Consider the following 22664-nt stretch of genomic DNA (forward strand, 5'->3'; position numbering starts at 1 on the left):
AGGCATCTTCCCAATTAACAGCTGATCAGCATGGGTCCCCGGTGGCAGACTCCTGCTGATCTACTAATAACAGCCCATCCTTAGGATAGGGCATCTATAGTTTAGAACTGGACAACTCTTTTAAGCTTCATGTATACAAGAATGAGCAACCACTTTAACTTAACCAAAAGCCTTAGATAGCTGTTGTCCAAATGAGTGACACCAGGTCACAACTAACAGCTATTTCTCCTCACCCCTGTAGACAAGCAGGCTCTGCCAAGCATGCAGGTGCTTTTAATAGGGGGAGAGTACACTGCGCCCAAGCACTCCTGGGGGCAGCTTATTCCTCTTCAGAACAAAATAATTGGGCATGGTGAACTCTATCTTGGGGGGGAGAGTTGAGACACCTCCTTACACATTACATAGTAGGCTGGACCCACCGAAATTGGTGAGTTCAGCTAATATTAATCTAATGTGTATAGCTACTTTAAAGCAGTTTTCCAAGACTAAGATATTGATGACCTTTCTTCGAGATAAGTCATCAATAACAGATTGGTGGAGGTCCACCACCCTGTTCATCAGCTGCCTGAAGTGCACTGCATACCAAGGCACAGTACCATACATTTCATAGTGGCTGTGCCTGGTATTGTAGTTCAATTCCATTCACTTGAATGTGGCTGAACTCTCAGGTCATGTGACCAATGGATGTGACATCATAAGCCTGAGAAGAGGGTGTGGTGCTCACCCGAACAGCTAATCAGTGGGAATTCTGAGCAGCAGACCCCACTGAAGTGATACTGATGATGTATACTGAGGATATGTCATCAATACCCTTTTAAGTCCCCCTGCACATGGCAGAGCCGAATTCTGCATGCAGGTTCCGGCCCTGGGAGCAGCGGTGTCCGCATCTACCTGGTACTCTCAGTTTTAATTTATACTGCGGATGGTCCGCACGGTGAGCCGTGTGACATGCGCAGTGCAGATTTTTTTTAAACTACTGCTCTTCCCACATCATCGCCTAGCGATAATGCAGAATCTGTGACCTTTCCGCAATGTTATTGTGGAAGAGCCGCGGATTGCACGACTTCCATTGACTTCAATGGAAGCCATCCGCGCGGAATAATAGAGCATGCTGCGATTTTTCCTCTTCTTGAGGAAACCGCAGTTGGTTTCCGCAAGTGTGCAAGAAGAATTGATTTCCCATAGAATGCTATGGCCGGCATTTGCTGCGGATCCGTGGTGCAGACGCTCGCTGCGGATTCCGCAGCAAATATCCATCCGTGGGCAGGAGGCCTAATGGTAAGCCACAGACTGCACTGCTGTCGATGTAAGCCTTGACAGGCACAATATACTGGGATATACAGAGATTTGCCAGTGCATTATAGATAACATGTAGGTTTGGACTAACCATACTTGCATGTTTATTCAATAGGGTGGAAGGAGAAAAGCCCTTGCCAGATTCATTTGGCAAAGTATCGGGCATGTTGAAATCTAACGTTCCTGATCCACAGTTCTTCATTCCCTTCAGGTGAGAGGAGGCCAGATCCCACTAAAATGGTGGGATCTGTCGATATTAACATGTATAAGCAGCTTTTAAAGTCTTGTATACTGATATTATACAAGGTGATGTATTGTAAACAGTGGCTTACATAGTCATAATGAGTTAGGTGCTAAACACTGATTCAGATTTTACATGGGGACTACACAACTACAAGTAGCAACAACTTTATAACAAGTCTTCATGTAAAGTTAACAGCCAGTGTCCCCCATCCTGTTCTCCCTGTCTGTTTCATCCCCGTCTAGTCTACATTGTATCACTCCCATAGAGTACAGCCACACATACATATATGAACCTATACGGATTCTCACCAAAATCTTTCTTGCAGTATTTCTTCAGGTTAATTTTATAATTTCCTTTAGGAGGTTTGCAGTACTGCTCACAATCTGAAAAATATGGAAAAGTATTGTTATATATTAAACAACTTTTAGAATACAGCTGGAGGATATATTTTCCAGTTCTGCACATTAGGTGCAGTACATAAAATAGTCTGAATATGACTGTGCATCATCTTGTCCTGGTGAGGTGGACACTTCTAGGCTTTCAAGAAATCCCTGATTTTTGTAAATAAGTGCAGCTGTCAGTGTATTAGGGTTACCGATCAGCAACAGATGGAGTACAGAAGGTGACCTATTCCTTCATACGGCTCCGAACCCCAGCAAGAGAGTAATTTAACAATGTATGTCTGCACCAAAAGGAATGGTCTACTCAATGTACGTATCTGCATGATGTCAGGCTTACTGACATAGGAAAATGCTCATGGTGTTTTGTACTAGTTCGTGTTAAATATGTCCACTTGTGATTTTTGAATTGACTGAAAAGAGGGAAATGGGAGCCCCCTCCCCCCATAAAAAGCTTTGGGTTTAAGCCAGGGTGAAAAGTCCATCTGTTGTAGGGTGGAGGGTACAAAGTGTGCCAGGGACCAGTGCCAGTTGACATTAGAAATCCTTTCACAAGCCAGGCTAGTGCTGGGCACAGGCAGGTACAGCTTTAGGGCCCAGCTTTCCGTGGTAAGAGCTGCAACTGGATCACCTGGTATAATGCCGATTAAAAAGACTAATTATATAATTCACTGTGAGAGATTTATAAGAAGGGTTAGTAGGAAAAAAAAACATCAAATCTGTCTATTTTAAATGCTGAATGTTGGAGCGTTATTTGTTTTGGGGAATGAAAGTAGGAATGATTTAATTCTTTTTAATACAGACTGCATCACAGCTGCTGTAAAAACATCATAATGTTTTCTTTAAACTGCTTATTGATTTTCTATAGTTCCTCAACTTAAATAAATATATACAAAAGTTATATAGTTTGCAGATGTAGCTGGGCTGAATTTGTTAACTTTTGTGTATAGAACAATAAGGTCTCATGCACACGGCAGCACAGCTCAGAGGTTGTACAGAGCCACAGCCATGTCCATGAGGCCTAAAGTGAACTTCCAAACCAGTCTACCCCAACATACAGCTCCGCTTCTGTTGCAAAACTGTAAAGGCCCATTTAGATATGATTAGCGCTCAAAATTCACCCAAAAGCCGTCCTTTGAGTGATGATCGTTCTGTCTAACTGCACTGACATCGTACAGTTTTCATTAAGGAATTGCTGATCGTTCTCTTTCAGTATGCTGAAAGACAACGATCAGCTTTTTCAGGAATTTTGAGCGGTATACAGCTGATACTATTGTTTCAACTGTATCCCGCTCCCTGAACACAGGCGGGGTATGAAGAACACAGTGGTCCAGCTGTGTTCTTCATAGTCCGCACAGAGCGCACAGCTGTATACCAGCTGAGCGCTCCGTGAACAGCCGGGGTATGAAGAACACAGCAGTCCAGCTGTGTTCTGCATACTCTGCTCGGAGCGCTCAGCTGTATAACAGCCAGGCGCTCCAAGTAGAGAACAGCTGGATGCAGAAGACAAGCGGCCCCACTTGTCTTCTGCATACCTCGCTCGGAGTTCTGAGCTGTATAACAGTCGGGCGCTCCGAGCAAAGAACAACTGGATGCAGAAGACAAGCGGCCCCGCTTGTGTTCTGTATACCCCGCTCAGAGCGCAAAGTGATCGCTCAACATTTTTTGGAATCACTTTGCACTGTAAAGGCACATAACGATTATCGCTCAAAAGACATCTTTTGAGCGATAATCATCTCTAAACCAGGCTTAACTCACATTATAGCTGCAGCAGATATGCACCATGTGAGGGTGACCTTAAAGTTAGAAAATCCATTTGTCCCTAGTCTTTTAATTTGACCATATAGACTGGTGTTCTACTTCCCTTGATTTTATTTGGTCCAAAGACAGGTATCTGTTACTGGTAGGGTCACCTTCCACTTTTTTTTACATTTTATTATGTTGTGGTCTTGTGCAAATTAAAAACAAAATTCAAGTTTTTCCTCACCCTTCTGCACTCAATACCCCATAATGACAGAGTGATAACAGAATGTTAGAAATCTTTGTAAATGTTTAAAATATTGTAAATGTTTAAAATATTAAATTCTGCATTGACATATGTATTCAGACTCTTTGTTATGACACTTGGAATTTAGCTTGGTAGAGTCCCCATTTGTATTGAAAATCTTTAAGATCTTTATACAGCTTGATTTGAGTAAATTCAGTTGATTAGACATAATTTTAGAAGACACACCCCTGTCTATATAAGGTCTCTTAGCTCACAATGCATATCAGTGTCAAAACCAAGCCATGAAGATAAAAGAACTGCATGTAGATCTCAGAGACAGGATTGTGTGGAGGCACAGATCTGGAGAAGGCTACAACAAAAAGTTTCTGCTGTACTGAAAGTTCCCAAGAGCGCAGCGGCCTCCATAATTCTTAAATGGAAGATGTTTAGAACAACCAGGACTCTTCCTAAAGCTGGTCGACCCACCAAACTAAGTAATCAGGGGAGAACAGCCTTGGTAAGAGAGATGTCCAAGAACCCAATGGTCACTCTGGCTGAGTTCCAAGGATCCTGTGGGCAAATATTAGAAACTTTCAGACATCACTGCAGCACACCACCAATCTGGGCTTTATGACAGAGGGGCCAGAAAGAAGCCTCTCCTCAGTAAAAGACACATGGAACCCCGCCTGGAGTTTACCAAAAAGCACCTAAAAGGACTCTCAGACTGTAAGACACAAGATTCTCTGGTCTGATGAAACCAAGATTGAACTATTTGGCCTCAATTCTAAGTGTTATGTCTGGAGGAAACCAGGTACTGTTCATCACCTGCCTAATACCATCCCTACATGGAAGCCTGGTGGTGGCAGCATTATGCTGTTGGGAGTTTTTCAGCGTGTGGAACAGGGAGTCTGTTCAGGGTTGATAAAAAGCTGGATGGAGGAAAGTATAAAGCTATTCTTGATAAAATGGGTCATTTATATTTTTGTGACCATGGGCGTATCTATAGGAGGTGCAGAGGTAGCAGTTGCTACCGGACCCTGGAGCCTTAGGGGGGTCCAAAGGCCTCTCTATCATATAAGAAAAGACCAGTTTTATAAATAGCACATGGATGGTTAGGAGCTGTGTTACAGATTTTGCATTGGGACCCCATACATTTAGCTTCTGCCTAATCTTTTAAGATTCTAGCAATGCCACCACCTGTTAGTGTTGCATCGATGGGCATCTTAAGAGACCTAATGATGCAGAGGAAAGTTGTGGGAGGGCCCCCATACTGAACTTTTGCATCCGGGCCCACGAGCCTTTAGCTACACCTCTGTTTGTGACTCATGTTCTGTGGATCAGTTTTAGTGTGATTCAACATTAGATGGGAAAATCTAGTTATCTGAGTGACTTCCAATGACGTTTGGTCGTCGGTGCTTGACTAGCTGGTAACAAGATTTCACTTCTAACTGCATAGGGTTCTCTCATGTAAAAATAGGGTAGTCTACATGGACCAATATTCCAGCAGAACGATTTCAACACTTAGGAGAATCTATGCCACGATGAATTGCTGCGGTTCTGAAGGCCAAAGGAGGTTTAACATGCTACTAGATGGGGGCTCTAATAAAGTGGCCATTCAGTGTACATGAAAGGGAGGAAAGGAACTTGTTATTTGTAACGCGCCAACTTATTCCGCAGCACTTTCAGGTAATTTATTATGGGTACTCATTTTACTGACCTTGGAAGGATGGAAGGCTGAGTCAGCCTTGAGCCAGCTACCTGAACCATGCAGCGCTTGAACTCGCAACCTTTTGGTTGTGAGTGAGAGCTTAGGAATAAATATACAGTAATTTACATACCTTTAATTTCCTGTAGTGTATACTGCACAGACCATTCTGAGAGTTCAGGGTCATGGCAAGAAAAAGTTAAATCCCCTTGGGTTCCTATAAGCTGGATTCAGTTCTAGTCCCAGGCAGGACAGGCCCCTAGATCCTAACATTATAGCTTTCATTCAGATAAAGAGGAAATCTGCTTATAAACTACAAGCACCGTCATATACCGTACCTAACCTCCTTCTTAACTCATAATCCTGTCATTGTGTGACCAAAAATAAACAGTCCAGATAGACTTCATAATTCAGTACAGCCAGTCAGTCTGACATGTATTTTAGGCAGCATTGTACTAATCAAACCTTAAGCCGCCCCTAGATGTAGTGATTTTTTTATATGATCAAACCAGTAATGAGCGTTTGTGATTATGTGTCATGTATCTGGTTTTATGACTAGGCATGAATGCTAATTAACTGTGGGGAATATTGATCAGACAGGAGCAGATTTTTTATAGGCGAGCAACGTGTAGAGAATGAATTGCATCATTACAATTATTAATATGTAATATTGGGATACTTTCTGCTATCAGTCTCCACTCGTTCCATTTAGGGAAATATGTAAATAGCTTAAAGGTGTTCTGACACGAATAAGGTTTTTATGCTTTAACAGCCATTGTTCCCTGGTCTGCCTAATGGACACAGGGAACTCACGTTTTTTGGTGTGCTAAAGCATAAAAACCTAATGCTTACCTTTTCTTCTGTTGTTGTTGTGCAGAAAGGGGTCATCTCACAGGAGGCTTCCTTTTTCCTCTGATGAGCCAGGACGGGCCGCCCCCCCCCCCCAGGATTGCGCGCAGGCGCAGAAGACAGGTGCCCTCTGACAGGAGTCAGGATGGGCCGCCTCTCCACTGTGCACCCGCAGACCTTCCAGCTCAGCCAGGATGGACGGGCCACCCATGGCAAGCACTGCTTGTGACAGGGCGCCCGTCCGTTCGCCTCGGAAGTGGCTGCTGACGGACGGAGCAGAGCAGGAAGCGGTTATTTTGACTGCTCCAGCTCTGCTTCAAGAAGCTAAAGAAGAAGATGCCCGATGGAGGGGACATGCCTGACGATCAGTCCTGGCCAGGCAAGGTAAGTAAAAATTTTTGTCATCTCAGAACCCCTTTAAAATATTTGACTTCTCAGCTTTGGAAAATAGTGGATACAAATCTTCTAAAGAGCAGTCTGCGTCTACACTAGAGCAGTGAGATCTACCTGCTGCTAAACTATAGCAGGGGCTACTCAGGCGTTTATTATTACATGGTTCTGAGTCCTTTGAAAGGCAGCAGCGTGAGCTAACACTTTTACCGTGGGGATGGGGTACACTTTTCTAGCAAAAGTAGTTGGACACCTAAGCAAGAATTAAAAGTAATATTTATTTACTTATGTTAATACTCAGTGGGGCCTCCTTTGGCCCTTATGACATTGGATACTCTCCGTGACACACTTTCTACTGATATCTCATATTAAACTTCAGCTAGTATTTCCCTCCATTTATCCTGCAAACATCTAGTGAGTTCTTTCAAAGAAGATGGATCGGCCTGTCTATAATGGTGAAAGAAGAGTTGTCATTGGACAGTTGAGCAATGGAAGAACGTTCTATGGAGTAACAAATCACGTTATTCCATCTCAATCAGATATATGTATCTGGCTGTGGAGGAGGCCTGTGGAATGCATTTTGCCCAAGTGTGTTGTGCCAACAGTTATGGCAGAGATTCCACTATGGTCTGGGGATATTTTATGTAACATAGTCATGGTCCTTTGGTTGTAGTGACAAGAACCATGTACACGGAGGTGTACCTTGACTTTCAAGACAATATTGTGCTGCTGACAACATGGCAATACTCTGGGAATGGTCAACAATACTTCCAACAAGACAACGCGCCTTGTCATAAATCCAACACTGTTTTACATTGGTTTAAGGATATGGATGTTCCATGATTGGACTGGCCAGCACAGAGTGCTGACCTGAACCTTACTGAACATCTTTGGGATGAACTCGAACATCGGATCAGGAACTCATATCATAGAGTTAGAATAGACTTCCAAAGTCATCTGGTCCAACCCCCTGTTCAGTGCAGGATTCACTAAATCATCCCATACATGTGTCTGTCCAGCCTCTGTTTGAAGACTTCCATTGAAGGAGAACTCACCACCTCCCGTGCCAACCTGTTCCACTCATTGATCACTCTCACTGTCAGAAAGTTTTTTCTAATATGTAATGTGTCTTCTCCCTTTCAGTTTCATCACATTGCTTCTATTCTTTCCTTGGGCAAATGGGAACAGGGCTGATTCCTCTGCATGGTGACAGCTTGTTACGTTCGTGCAGTGCACTAAAGCACACTCAAGATTGTGTCCTAGTAAACCCGCAAACAAATTGACAGTAATTGCAAAGTCACATTATACCACTCCAGGGAAAGATAGAAGAAAACCTGTCCCTTACTAATCAGGGGAAGTGTGGGCACCCCTGCCTAAAAGCGGGGTAGGCGCCCTAGAAAGGATGGCCCCACTGTCTTCATCTTGGACCTGACTATCCCTGATTGGGAACCTGGAGAGATGCACAAAACACAGGACAGATAACTGTTCACACCTATACGCAAAACAGGATGTTTCATGTTTGGCTACCTGCACAGACCCAATGAACACTTCACTGTTCACACCAACACACCAGGTAATGCAAATAACACAGAATAGGACTGTAAATACAGCACATGTCTGGCCACCTGCACAGATCTAATGAACACATAGCTGTTCACACCAAGACACCCTGTAATGCAAACTACACAGAACAGTAACCCCACCCAGAACTCACAAGCATACAGCTAGTAAATAATAGCTAGTCCAAATGTCCTAACACCTAGGGAAAAGAGAATTAACCAAGTGCTGACATAATGGGAATAGTGTCAGGAATCAGCCATCTGACCATACGTGACAGCAGACGTCTGGAGGCCACACCTATAAAAAGGGAAGGGAGAGGGGATTCGCATAAGATGCAGACAGGGACAACAGGTGTCCAGACCGTCCTCTTGGAAGGTAAAAGAAACACTTCAGACTAACAAGCATAACAACCAGCTCTGAGTGGAAATAACACAGAATGAGTAAAAAGACCAGCATCCTTTAATCAGAGGGGCTGGTATTTAAGTGCAGCAGACCAGGGGAATTGGTTGACTGAAGAAACTCCACACGCAGCCAGCTCAATTATCCCCCAGATGTAAAGGTGTGGTCCTGAAACCTCATAGAACAACAGGTCCCAGCAGCACAACCTAACTACCTCACCTTTAAAAAAAGGGGCCTCTGAACCTTTAAAGCATAAAAAGAACCTGCACCTGCTCCAACAGACACATGTTATACAGGACTTATCCTACGGACCTGATACCAATGCATGCAGACCATAAACAGGAGGGAGTTATGCACCAATTGTGCACCTTGAAGCAGATCCACTGCACCTTACACAACTGGCCTCAGTCACAGTAGCCTGTAAAGAAAAGTGCACAAGCCCAGAGGGGAAAAGATGCCAAAGAAAGATTCTGTTTTTCCATGCACTCGGTTAAACATCTTTTTGAGCTAATACACCTCTCTCATATTAATTTTATTTACGTAAAAAAGGTTGCGCCAATATCACCCTCCAGAAGATACATATGCATAGGCGTGCCATCAGAGGTCGCTGGGCTCGCAATGGCGACCCGGCCCCTACGCTTAAGGGGGCCCAGAGGCCACCCTCCGCCATATAAAAAAACACATTCAGGTCACGCTGTCAGCAGCCGCGTAATTGGTGCAATCCGAATGACAGCACGAGCCAGAGAGGAGGAAAAGTGAGGAGGAAGGACTTGGAGAGGGAAAGAGGAGGAGGTGGGGGCGGGGGAAAGAGGAGAGGGGTAGCCGATACAGACGCACCGCACGGCAAGTCATGATGTCATCTCCCTGCTGCTTCCCTTCTGCTGACACTGTGTACAGCTGCTCTCCTCACCAAAGAAGTGGTCCGGGCCCCGGGGTATGCATCTTTCTATCTGCTTGTCTGTCTGCCTATCTGTCTGTATGTCTGTGTATCTGTCTCTCTATCTGTCTATCTTTCTCATGTCTATCTATCATCTACCTATTGTATATCTATCTGTCTATGTATCTCATATCTATCTATCTCATATCTATCTATCTATTATCTATCTATCATCTATCTCATATCTATCTATCTATCAATCAATTTCTATCTATCTCTCATATATCTATCTTTCTCTAATATCCCTCTCTCTCTCATATCTATCTACGACTGGTATAAGTTATACATTTCCCTGTATATACTGTATATAATTGTATACTTTACACACAAAAAACGCATAAAAAACACATGCGGTTTTTAATAGTGTATGCAGTGTCTTAAAAATGTTTGTGGCCTTTTAAATACTGTATGCAGGTTTTTTAATGTGTTTTTCTTTAATGTGGTTCAAAAGTATAACAAAAAACATGAACACACCCTATGGCCACTCTCACACATGCGTACAGAAAACGCAGCTCGAAACCTCTGCATTTTTACAGTAATTTCAAGCGGCGTTTTTGAACGCATAGTACAGTGTTTGACAGCACTTTTTAATGCACCCCATCATTGTGATGGGTGAGGAGGTACATTAAAAACTGCGAAAATGCAAAACTAGAACAGGCAGCTCTCGAAGATCGCATTGTTAGAAACACCATGTTCGAGCTCAGGTATGAGTAACCCCATTAAAATCAATGGGAGCAGTGCACTGCAGCTAGCATGGCGCTCGGGACTCCCCGTGCTAAAAACAGTAAAGGGGATGTGTGTATGAGAGTGGCCTAAAAGGCTGCAAACTCATTTTCATGTAGTGCAGGAAGTGCGTCATGTTTGGAAAGATTACACCAAGGGGCAGATCATGTATGGAAATTCGTTTTGCAGCTGTATGCAGCACAATTTAGGTATGGGTACAAGTGAGGACCCGAGCTGAACTTTTGCATCCGGGCCCCTATATATATGTGTATGTGTCCATATATACACATATCACCCTCTTCTTGTTTTTTTCCTCTTTCTTCCACTTCTCATTCTGTATGAGCCTTTTTCATTTTTCTTGCCCAGAAATACTTTGCATTTCTATTTGTTAAATACCATTCTGTTAGTCGCCGCCCACTGTTCAAGCTTTTCTAGATCTTTTTGAATACTCTCTCTTCTCTAGTGTTAGCTATCCCTCCTAGCTTTGTGTCATCTCTAAACTTGATCAGTTTCACCTCTATTCTCTCTTTCAAATCATTTAGAAAAATGTTGAGCAACACTGGGCCCAGGACAGAGCCTTCTGGTACCCCACTTGAGACATTCTTTCACTTGGATGTGTAACCATTTATGACAACTCTTTGACAGTCGCCTTGTCAATCCCATATTTGGTCATTTTTTCAATACGAATGGTATGAGATACTTTGTCAAATGCTTCGCAAAACTCAAGATATACTATATCTACTGCATTTCCCTAATCAACCCATTTCGTGAATCTCTCATAGAAGGAAATTAGATTTGTCTTGCATGACTTGTTTGTTACAATGGAGTAATTAGCCACACTGGCTCTGGCTAATTACTCCATTCTCATCCAGGTACTTGTATACATGCTGTTTAATAATTTGTTCTAAGATCTTTCCTGGTATAGGAGTCAGGCTCACAGGCCTATAGTTTCCTGGGTTTACCTTCTTCCCTTTTTTGAAGTTAGGGACACCATTTGCCCTTCCCCTATCTTCTGGGACTTCTCCTGTTCTCCAGAAATTTTCAAAGATTATGGTGAAGGGTTCAGCAATTACCTCCGCTGTTTCCTTTAGTATCCTAGGATGTAATTCATCTGGACCTTGAGACTTGAATTCATTTAAGTTAGCTAAGTGTTCCCTCACCATCTCTCTGCTTATAGATAGCCTGCATTCTTTTATTCCCCCAATAGCACAGGGAACATCAGTTGATGTTCTATCTACTTTCTGAGAGAAAACAGATACATAATAGGAATTTAAAAGTTCGGCCTTCTCAACATCATTCTTAACCAATTCACCATTTTCATCTTTTAGGCATCCAATATCATCTTTGATTTTTCTTTTACTTTTGACATTCCCCCAAATCGTTTTTTTATTGCTTTTGGCCTTTGCTGCAAGCCCCAAATCATTATTAGCTTTAGCTTTTCTGACTTGCCCTACAGTTTCTGCAGAGCACATTATATTCTACTTTAAATGTTCCCCCCTCTTTTCATTTGATAAACAAATTTTAGCATGTATTTATGTTCTGTGTTCATCCATCCTGGTCTCTTTAAGTGCTTTCCATTCTTCCTTCTTTTAGGGATTGTTAACGATTGTGCTTTGAGAATCTCATTTCGCAATATTTATCAACCATCTTGGACATTTCTGTCCTTAAAAACATCCAACCATTGGATCCTTCTTACCCCCTTTCTAAATTCATTAAAATCTGCCTTTCTGAAATCCAACCTTGAAATTTGAGTCTACTCAGGTTTCATGATAACATGATCACTGCCAAATCTGAACACCATCCATCTTCGTTGAGAGAACTCACCAGATGTTTGCAGTATGAATGGAGGGAAATACCACTAAAGTGTATCAGACGTTAGTATAAAACTTGCGATGGAGAGGATCTGATGTCATTAGAGCCAAAAGAGACCCTACTAAGTATTAACATATGGAAATAAGCAATACTTCTAATTCTTGCTCAGGTATACAATTACTTTTGGTAGAATAGTGTAGTTGTTGGGGTTTGCCAGAACAAATGTATTATTGGATACCCCATGGCAGGAAGGTTGGAACATATAGTCCTTAAAGGGTTTCCTATTGATTACTGATGGGAAGTCCTGTTTTACACAACATTTTTAGAAAATAGTATGGGATTGGGTATTATAGTTGACAAAAAATGCTAGTTCTGCAGTCAGTGGTATGGTTATTCAGGTTTAGAAGTAACCTTGTCCTGGCATTTTCTGGAAAGGATCTTTTACGTAGGTGAGCAGGAACAGTATGAAAGTGCAGGTTACTTAGACCATGTCTGGGTATTTTACTGTACCCTTGCTGAGATTTTTACTTTGTTTATAGCCAGTACTAGCTTCGATTCACTCTGCTGTCCAAGGGGTTAACAGTATCATTATTTCCGCTGAGAGATTTAGTTTCAGAAAATGAGGGGAGAACTTCTCAAAAATGTCAATGCAAACAGAGCCGAACAGGTCTCCACCCTGACTGCAGGATGAAGGAGGGGGGAGCAGACCCCTTTCTGAGGTTGATGGAAGCGTGATTCCTGGCTGCTGTCTCACCTCACCTGGCTGCCTTATTGCCGTGTCAGCTGTATCTGCTACGGTAGATAGCTGTTGCTGAGCATATACGGTTCTTTAAAGAACTTGTTTCACTTAAGACATTGATGGCACATCACTACAAAATGCCATCAATGGGGGGTTGACCGATGTGATCCTTTTCAAAATACTACTATGGCTCCTGACGGCTCTCCTCAGCTTTTTTCATATGGTGTATGGTCAGCCCATTCATCCCCTTGGATGGTTAGCCTTAAAAATGACTAAGGGTCACATCGGTTGGACCCCCACTAATTTGACATTGATGATATATCCTAGCAAGACAAACCGTTTAATACCTTGTTCGACATGCATTTGCTATAAGATATGGACAGTAGAAAGGCTTAAGGTTTCTATTATCCAAAAATGGATTTATCAACTAATGAAGGGTGTTATGAGCAACTAGAAGAGGGAAATTTACGTATAGCTCTTGGATGAACATAACATAGGGGGAGAAGACCCTATACATGAACATGCATCATTTACTGCTGGATAGGAAGCAGCAGGTCTGGTAGTGATGGAGTTAACTCATCCTGACCACAAAAATGTTCTGTGTAAGATTTTTGACCAGCCATTACTTAAGGACCTTCCACACAGATGACTGCTAACTATTATCGTTATCAGGATTTAAGGAGGACCTGTCAAGATGTAAAGTCCATAGGGCTGGCTGCATGGCTCTGCAGCTGCGATCCGCAGAATCTATCCTCGTCTTTTTTTTTAATACTTGCTGCTATTCACTCGAATGGCTCTTCTTTGAGAGTGCCTTGTGTCGGACCTATGTGTCAAATGGGTGATGCCCACTCCTCACTATCAATAGGTAATGTTGGACTGTCAATCAAATCACCCATTGAGAGCTGTGCAGACCACCCATTTCAGCACCCAGAGCTGGACCTTAGAAGAGCCCGTCTTTGTGAAAGGAGGCGAGTATGGGAAAAAAACCCAACAGGGATAGAGTCAGCAGGGCCACAGAGCCATGCAGCCAACCCTGCTTACTTTACACCACGACAGGTCCTTTTGAACTATAATTTATAAAAGTTTCATTCAGAAGGTTAAAGGGCCTGTTTCACGAAGGCTATAGGCCCTATTAATGACTCTCACTTTGGCAGATACAATCACAGGGTTTTGTAAATATGTAGTTAAAGAGGACCTGTCATGGTGCAAAGACGGACAAAAATACACGGTTTTGCCTCCGTGGTTTTTGATTTTTATCGCATCCAAACCGCCCTTTGCGAATGCACCCTTTAAGTGAATGAGCCGTAGCTGTAATACCAGTTACAATCCACAGACAAGAACCTTCCTATTAACATACAGCCCCATTACATTTCACACATGTACTACTATTGTAAATTCCACACATTGTGTTTTGATCCATGTATCGTTTCTGTTCTCCCTCCCCTGTGAATGTTCTTGCTGACTTTTATTTCTTACAACTATCCCTTCTTGCTGCCCCTGAACTTTCTCCTTTCCAATCTTCTGAATGTTACTAGTAAATATATCACCGGATTGAACTGTCATAACTGTCCTCACTTGACTGATACAGGGAATAATGCAAAACTTCTGCATAATCCCTGTAAAATGACATTTGTTTTCCTTCTTCTGACATTTAGTCACCCCCCCCCCCCCCCTGAACTAAGTGTCCTTTCCTTCCTTCTTCATTTCTAGTTTTTATTAAATATGGGACAGAGGCCAGGACCAGTTAACCCATTGCTTTGCATGCTCCCACCCCCCGCGGCCTGGCATATTCTCTGGCGATGGGCCTGGAAAACTTGTCTCTGAACAGCTTGTCTCGGAAAGCAGGGAAAAATTCCCAGTGTTTTGATGCACTCTTTAAATGTCTGGCATTCACCATCTTCCTCCCAACAAGATGAACTGGCAACAATGTTAATTTCATTTACTTTGGGGCTGCTATCTAGAATAGTGCCCCACCTTTCTCCGGCAGATTGTTAAGACTTACCAGCTGGCTCCTCTGTGCTGGTGAGGGCTGGAGTAGGGACCACTGCTGGGATTTCTGGGAGGCGGGAAACAAAGAAAAGATTACATTTATTTATGCAATGTGTTAACAAACTATGAGCTGTGGGTAATGGAAGGCAAAATACTACAAAGGACAATGGAGAAGGGTCTATACAGTTAGAGAACTTTGGAAACGGAAAGGTATTAGGCTGTCCATACGCACAAAGATATCATTCCTTAAATAATACAAACTCAGTATCTGAAAGTTCATTTTCATACATGTTGAGATAGCTTGATACAATCTGCATTGACTTACCTTTAGGAAAAACAGTCCTGGGCATCGCAACCCACCCCCAGGAAACAAAAACAACACATTGTCTTGTATGGGAAATTTTTAAAAAGTAAGTGCTCTTTCATACAACTTTTGATATGTCATAATGTAAGGGGCTCCCATTAAGGGTGTACTGGGCTTCACAGGGGAGCACCAAGATGGCTGCTCAATACAGAACTGAGCACGCTCCCTAGTTAGACCAAAGGATCGCCGAGGAGTTCATTGTTAACGAATCATAAGTGAGGCTGGCCTCAGTAAAGCCACTAGGTGTGCACACCACTAAGGGCTAACTAGCCAGCAGGCCTGCTGCAATCAGTCACAGGAAAACTCTAGTGAGCAATTAGACACTTGTTATTCGAACGGTTGTTACCAATTGTGGGCTCGGTTATTTAGGGATAGACTGAGGAAGAGACATTAAGCAGAGTTGAACCTAAACTCTTAGAGACATTATCAGCATTTGTCTTGTTGTATTCCAGAGTTACCAAACCGCAAAAGGTGGACTGTTATTCCCTTTAATATGAACTGTACATTACATTACATTGGTTGTCTTTCTGTCCTTCAGGATCGCTCCCTGAACTGTATTCAGGCTCAGACTGACCCACAGGGGAAAAGCTGAATCCAGCGGTGGGCCCTGAGCTAAAGTGGGCTCCCAACCCTCCATCCCAAGCTCTGCACATATTTGGTGAACTTCAGTGGAAACAGGCACACGTAAATACAGTCACCTTTCTACTGAAGTACATGGAGAATGCAATGGCAAGTAATTTGTGATCGGAGATCATGTAATATTTGCATGTAGCTGTGCAGGGGGCTCCCAGAATGAATTTTACTGGTGGGCCCTGAACATCCCGGTCTGACACTGACTGTATTAGTGATGTTGTTCCTGCATTGCCTGATATTGATTGTATTATTGCTCCTAGGACCACCATCGATCAAAATGTCTGACATGTTACTCTGACGTCAAAAGTTTTATGAACCAACCGTTACTCATTAAAGGCATTGTCCTCTTACATTATGATTTTTTAATGACAGTTGCACATGTTTAAAAAAAATAACAAAACCAGGTGTGCTTCTCTGTTCTCAGCCTCAGCGATCCAGTGCTGCGGTCCTCCAGGTCTTTGTTTTGGAACAGTACCACCTGACCATTGCAGCCAATCAGAAGCCACAGCACCCAGGTGCTGTTCTTCTTGCTTGTCCACTCAGATGCTGTGAGCAGATTATATTGTAACCGGACAACCCCTTTAAATGGAGTAGCTCTGTAAATGTTCAGATACCTTCTCAGTCTCCAAAAATCCATATAGTGTAAAATAGTAAATAGAAAACAAGAAGAGGGGATGCAGCTGCAGAAAGAGGGAGGGGCAGCAGGGAGGAAGCAGCTGATTGGCTTAGGGCACACAGCAAAGCTTTTATATCACACTAGGAAGACCTCACCCAGCAAGTACATAAAGAGAAAATGTACATTTCTAGAAACCAGAAGAGGGAAGGAAAAAAGACTCAAAATCTACAGTTTGTTCACTAAATTTCTGGCTGCACTACATCTTACGCCTAATGCACACAGGGCCGTATTTGCATTGCGGAATCCAGAGCAGGCATCCGCCACCTGATTCCGCAGCAAAAACTGCCCATAGACATTCTATAGAAAATTGTTTTTTCCTATGCACGAGCGGAAATCAAGTGCGATTTTCTGCTCATGGAGAGAAGATCGTAGCATGATTTATTTCAGCGTGGATTCCACGCAGACAGCTTTCATTAAAGTCAATGGAAGCCGTCCAATCCGTGGGCCGTATGCAGTGATAGCTGCAGACGGACTGCAGAATCCACGTTATCGCCTAGTGATGGTGCGGCCTCATCTGTACTGCGCATGTACGCGGGTGCGACGCCAACATATCCGCAACACAGACGAAAATAAATCCAGACAGGTACGCAGGGGTCACCGGCCAGGCATCGGGTCAGATTCTGCTGCGGGATCCAGCATGCCGAGTCCGACCTGGCCGCGTACATTCTGCCTAATACAGGATTATTACAAATGATCTTTCTGATTTGAAACCCTCATAACTCACATTTTATGACACTCAAATACATAAATTTGATATCAATGGAAACAGAAAAATTTTAATTTAGCAAAACTGTCTACCAGTAAGATGGTCCTTGCGCCCATAGCAACCAATTACAGCGCAGCTTTCATTTCTCAAGCTAACGAGTTAAAAAGTGTGGAAACAGCGGAGCGTGTCCGTGCAAGTTTCACATGAAGTCCTCAGAAATCCACCATCGGAGTGAGCAGAGAATTGGACGTCCGGCAGCCGACTGTGTGGAAGATTTTGCACAAATGCTTGCGATGTTATCTCTACCGATTCCAATTGTTACCGTCCCTGAAACCGGGCGACAAAGCGAGGCGACATTCTTTCTGCGACTGTATGCAAACTATAATGGAAAGTGGTGGCTTCATGGAGTCTTTAGTGTTTAGTGATGAAGCCTCCTTCCACCTCTCAGTCACAGTTAATATCAGAATCTGGGAAGGGAAACCCCACCTGTCTACGTGGAGCGTGTGTGCGACCCCCCTGAAGGGGAATGTGATTTGCGCTATAACCTGTAGGAAAGTGTACAGCCCTCCTTTTTCCATGAAGAAACAATCCAGGGGATTTCATACCTGGACGCTACAGATATGGCTTCTCCTTCTCCCCTGTCGATTTTCGTAATGAAGTCTGAAGTGAGGTCATTAGGCAAATAGACGGATTGGCGGTGTAGGTTGTGCAGGTTCCTTGGCCTCCACGTTCCCTGGACCTTACGCCTTGTGATTTTTTTTTTTTTTGGGTGAGTGTAAGGCCCCCTGTCCATGGCAGTGATTTTGCAGCAGTAAACCGCCGGCGAATCAAGTCGCCCGACGCTTCCCATAGCATTGCTATGGAAAGCGCCGGCACCTGTCCACGAGCGGAGAATCATTGCGATTCTCTGCTCGTGGTGGGCAATTCGCAGCATGCTCCGAATTGACCCGATTCTCCGCGGTCAGCCTATTTATTAGATAGGGCTGACCGGCGGAGATTCAGTGGCGGCTCCCGCAGCGGAGTTTTGCCGCGGGACACCGCATCGCCCGTGGACAGCCAGCCTTAGGGTCTACATACCCCCCCTTACCACTCACCACGCATGATCTGTCATTGCATCAGTCAATCATGATACGCTACAACCTGTATGGCAGGAACCTGGCTGCAGGCTTGATGTGTGTCAAGTGACAAAAGGGGCTCATATTGAACACCTCTGATGCGGAAGACATTTTTGATGTTGCACAACAAAATGTTTTGAGTTTCTGTTTCCAAATATATCAAACTAGCTTGTTACCTGCGACTTTTGTATTTTTTTATGTAATCTGTGTTTTGCTGTATATTGAAACGTAAAAAGTTGAAATAGTGAAAGGAATTAATTGTAATATGCCATGTCAGCACAGTTGTCTAGACTCTGACAGGCCTGAGACCGCTCCGGGGGCTCTACTGCTCTAAGAGCAGCTTGTCTTTCAGCTTCTTGATGCCTTCCTCCTCAGCGCGGTCATCAGATTCTTGGGTTCTAGTAATTTTCACAGCTTGGGCTCTACTAGAGCTACACGCTAGATCTGACTGCATATTAAAAGACCAAACAATGCATAGGAAATACGATTATCATAAGAAAAACAATTTCTTACACAGCTGAGGGAAAATAAAAGCTGCACTGTGATTGGTTGGTATTTCTTATACTGCTGAGGTAACATTAGAGCTGCGCTGTGATTGGTTGGTATTTCTTATACTGCTGAGGTAACATTAAAGCTGTGCTGTGATTGGTTGCTACTGGAAACACAGATTTTCTTTAAAATCTCAATCCATGTTAAAGGGGTTGTCCCGCGCCAAAACCGTTTTTTTTTTTTCAACAGCCCCCCCGTTCGGCGCGAGACAACCCCGATGCAGGGGTTAAACAAGAACACCGGACAGCGCTTACCTGAATCCCCGCGCTCCGGTGACTTCTTACTTACCTGCTGAAGATGGCCGCCGGGATCTTCTCCCTCGGTGGACCGCAGGGCTTCTGTGCGGTCCATTGCCGATTCCAGCCTCCTGATTGGCTGGAATCGGCACGTGACGGGGCGGAGCTACACGGAGCCCCATTGAGAAAAGAAGAAGACCCGGACTGCGCAAGCGCGTCTAATTTGGCCATTAGACGCTGAAAATTAGACGGCTCCATGGAAACGAGGACGCTAGCAACAGAACAGGTAAGTGAAAAATTTCTGATAACTTCTGTATGACTCATAATTAATGCACAATGTACATTACAAAGTGCATTAATATGGTCATACAGAAGTGTATAGACCCACTTTGTTTCGCGGGACAACCCCTTTAATGTGTGTTTGGTTCAAGTTTTAATCCTGGGCAATGACGTCTGCCCTCATGTCTCTGCCCGTTTGTGTAGGCATAGCTTATGATGTGCACCCCCTCCACCTTGCCACCCGACGGCAGAGCGGAGGTGTTGTTGCTCTCCCTAGAGAACTCTATAGATTTTCAGGATAAAACATAGCCTTTGGCCGCCTGCAGACGGGCGGAAATTCCGCGGCGGGATTTCCTGCAGGATTTCGGCCGCTCGAAGCCTGCATAGAATTGCGTTAACAAACGCAATCCTATGCAGACGGCCGCGGTTTGGCCGTGCGAAATCTCACGCGGCAAACAAACCGCGGCATGCTCTATTTCGAGCCCTGCACAGAAACGTCACTCATCCGCTGCCAGCTCCGGTCTGCCCATGCGTCGGCTGCCCGGCAGCCGGCACATGAAAGAGCAGGAGCCGCGGGGCGTGGGTGAGTACGCGCTGCTCTCTACAGGCGCTCGGGTCGGGTCCGGCGGCGAGAATTCTCGCTGCCGAATCCAACCCGGCCGTCTGCAGGTGGCCTATGTCGTTCCTCAAGATGCCAGCTATCTCCCTGCCAAATTGCATCAAAATCGCTTCAGCAGTTTAGCCGTAAAAAGGTTACAGACAGACAGACAGTTACTTTGGCATTTATAATATTATTGTGGATTTATGTATCGGAGGGCCATTAAAGTGACTTATGAATGTTTCAAATCGGAAACTTATTTGTAATAACTCTGTATCTCCAAACAAAAGACGGAGAGTGGGCACAGCCCCAATCAACCTCAAGTAACTGGCGTGCACAAATTTGTAGAAATACAAGCCTGTATATCTGCCATGGCCTAACCAGTGACTGTGATTCATTGTTATTTTTTCTGACTAGGTAACAAATCCACAACAGATTTCAGTGAAACTAGCATTTACATTTGGCAGAGTAGATCAATGAAAAGGCCGTTCCTGTAGGTTACTTACTGATGCATGGAGCAATAGGGGATCGGCTTTGTTGATATCCCTTAGCGCATCGGTTACATGTTAGGCCAGTCACACCATCTTTACAAGGGCATTGTCCTGTGGTCTGGTTGCAGGTCTTACCTGCTGCCCCCACCGGATGGCAGTCACAAGCTGGAAGAGAGGAAGCAATAAGACCAATGACTACTCATAATACAGCAAATTTCATGTTCATTCTTTCATCTTTCGGGGTTCAATCTTTGATCTAGGAATGGAAATCCACTCTATAATCTGTACGGCGTGAATTTGCGTATGGGGGAAAAAAAGTGACATGTTGTTTCTTGCAAATAGGAAGATGGAACGATGCCTCTACACTGCCATCTATTAGAAGGCAGCCTTCCTGCCTAGAAGGAAAAGATAATCATGTACAGATTGCTTTGAGGGTTTTGCTCTTCATCAGTGGGTAGCTGGCTGGCTGGGTGAGAAGCCTATGGTGTGGCTCGGAAGGGGTACAGTTTCTCCTTAGGGAGAGCACCTAGAAGTTATGAGGAGACTTATAGGGCCATGCATGTTCGTCTGGGAAATTTATGCAAATGGTAAGCTGGAACAATGCCTCTACAGAGCCACCTACTAGAAGGTAGCATGTCAGACTTTTAAATAAGCCTTGTAACAATGACTGGGGACATAAACCAGAGACTTCTCCAGTAGGAAAAGATAACCATGTACAGACAGACTGTTTCAGGGGTTTCGTGCCTCATCAGAGTACAGTAGGTTGCTGGCTGGTTGGCCAAGAGTCCTATGATGAGGGTCACTGTTCTCCTTAAGCAGAAACTTTACCCCTCACAAAACACAACACAGGCCTATCACCCAGCCTGCCAACTACTGCACACTGGAGGACTGAAACAACTGTACATACATGATTAGCTATTCCTTATGGATGAGCTTCCGGCTTTACTTTGATTCCCAGTCATTGTTACAAGGCCCGTTAAAAGGTCTGAAATTGATTAGCAGGAATGCTACCTTCCTGTAGGTGGCACTGTAGAGGCATTGTTCCATCTTACAATTTGTATAAATTTCCCAGAGGAGCCTTCTAAGTCTCCTCACACCTACTACAATATCACTTCTTAACATGGATCCTGCGCTTTTTTCACATGGACTCAATGTCAGGAATTCCACACATAGATTTGACTATTGAAAACTCTAGCTTGTGCCATTCCTGTTATTTCTCCTGTAGATTTATGAATAAATTGGTGAGTGAGTGTTACCATTTGGAGATCTGTCCATGCAAATTCTGACATTGTCCAATAAGTGCTGCCAGAGTCAGATTATGTAGCGACATACCTCTTTGTTGAGCAGAATGGTAGTACCCAGTTGTCAATTTATTCACACATTTCTAGGAGGAATAACAGAGGGGTAGAGATGAGCGAATGTGCTCGGCCCCGCCCCTTTTTCGTCCGAATACCGCGATTTTCGAGTACTTCCGTACTCGGGCGAAAAAATTCGGGGGGCGCCGTGGGGGGTTGCAGCGGGGAGTGGGGGGGAGAGGGAGAGAGAGAGGGCTCCCCCCTGTTCCCCGCTGCTACCCCCCGCACCGCCGCGCCTCTCCCCACCCCCCGGCGCCCCCCGAATCTTTACGCGCGAGTACTGAAGTACTCGAAAATGGCGGTACTCGGGTGCGTAAGTACTCATTACGAGTACGTTCGCTCATCTCTACAGAGGGGGAATGCAAGTACCTTTTGTAAAGAAAAAAAAAAGAAAAAAATCGAGCACCTAGAAGGAGTTGTCATTTTGCTGCAAAATTCGGCATGCAGTTACATCTCAGGCAAATATGCAAATGATTAGATGAACGGTCTTGCCACCTGACGCCCTAAAAATGGTCCCAACCCTTGGCCTATAAAAAGGCTTTCAGAGGCTCCTTGTGTGTAGTGACCTCTTTTTCCCGCTTGTGTAGAGCTTGTTGACCACTAGACGTCTCTACGACACAATTGAAAAGATTTC

General features: G+C 44.1%; 1 protein-coding gene across 1 annotated transcript in view; it reads right to left on the reverse strand.

Moving 5' to 3' along the window:
• Positions 1-22664, reverse strand: part of NTN3 (netrin 3) — an 82554-nt gene that overhangs the window by 5999 nt on the left and 53891 nt on the right. Inside the window, exons 4-6 of the mRNA XM_066576442.1 lie at positions 20691-20840; positions 15042-15095; positions 1849-1923 (exon numbers count right to left, since the gene is read on the reverse strand). Of these exons, the coding sequence (XP_066432539.1) occupies positions 1849-1923; positions 15042-15095; positions 20691-20840 (279 nt within the window). The remainder of the gene's footprint in view (positions 1-1848; positions 1924-15041; positions 15096-20690; positions 20841-22664) is intronic.

Source organism: Eleutherodactylus coqui, chromosome 8 (genome assembly GCF_035609145.1).
Source record: "Eleutherodactylus coqui strain aEleCoq1 chromosome 8, aEleCoq1.hap1, whole genome shotgun sequence".
Classification (NCBI taxonomy): Eukaryota; Metazoa; Chordata; class Amphibia; order Anura; family Eleutherodactylidae; genus Eleutherodactylus; species Eleutherodactylus coqui.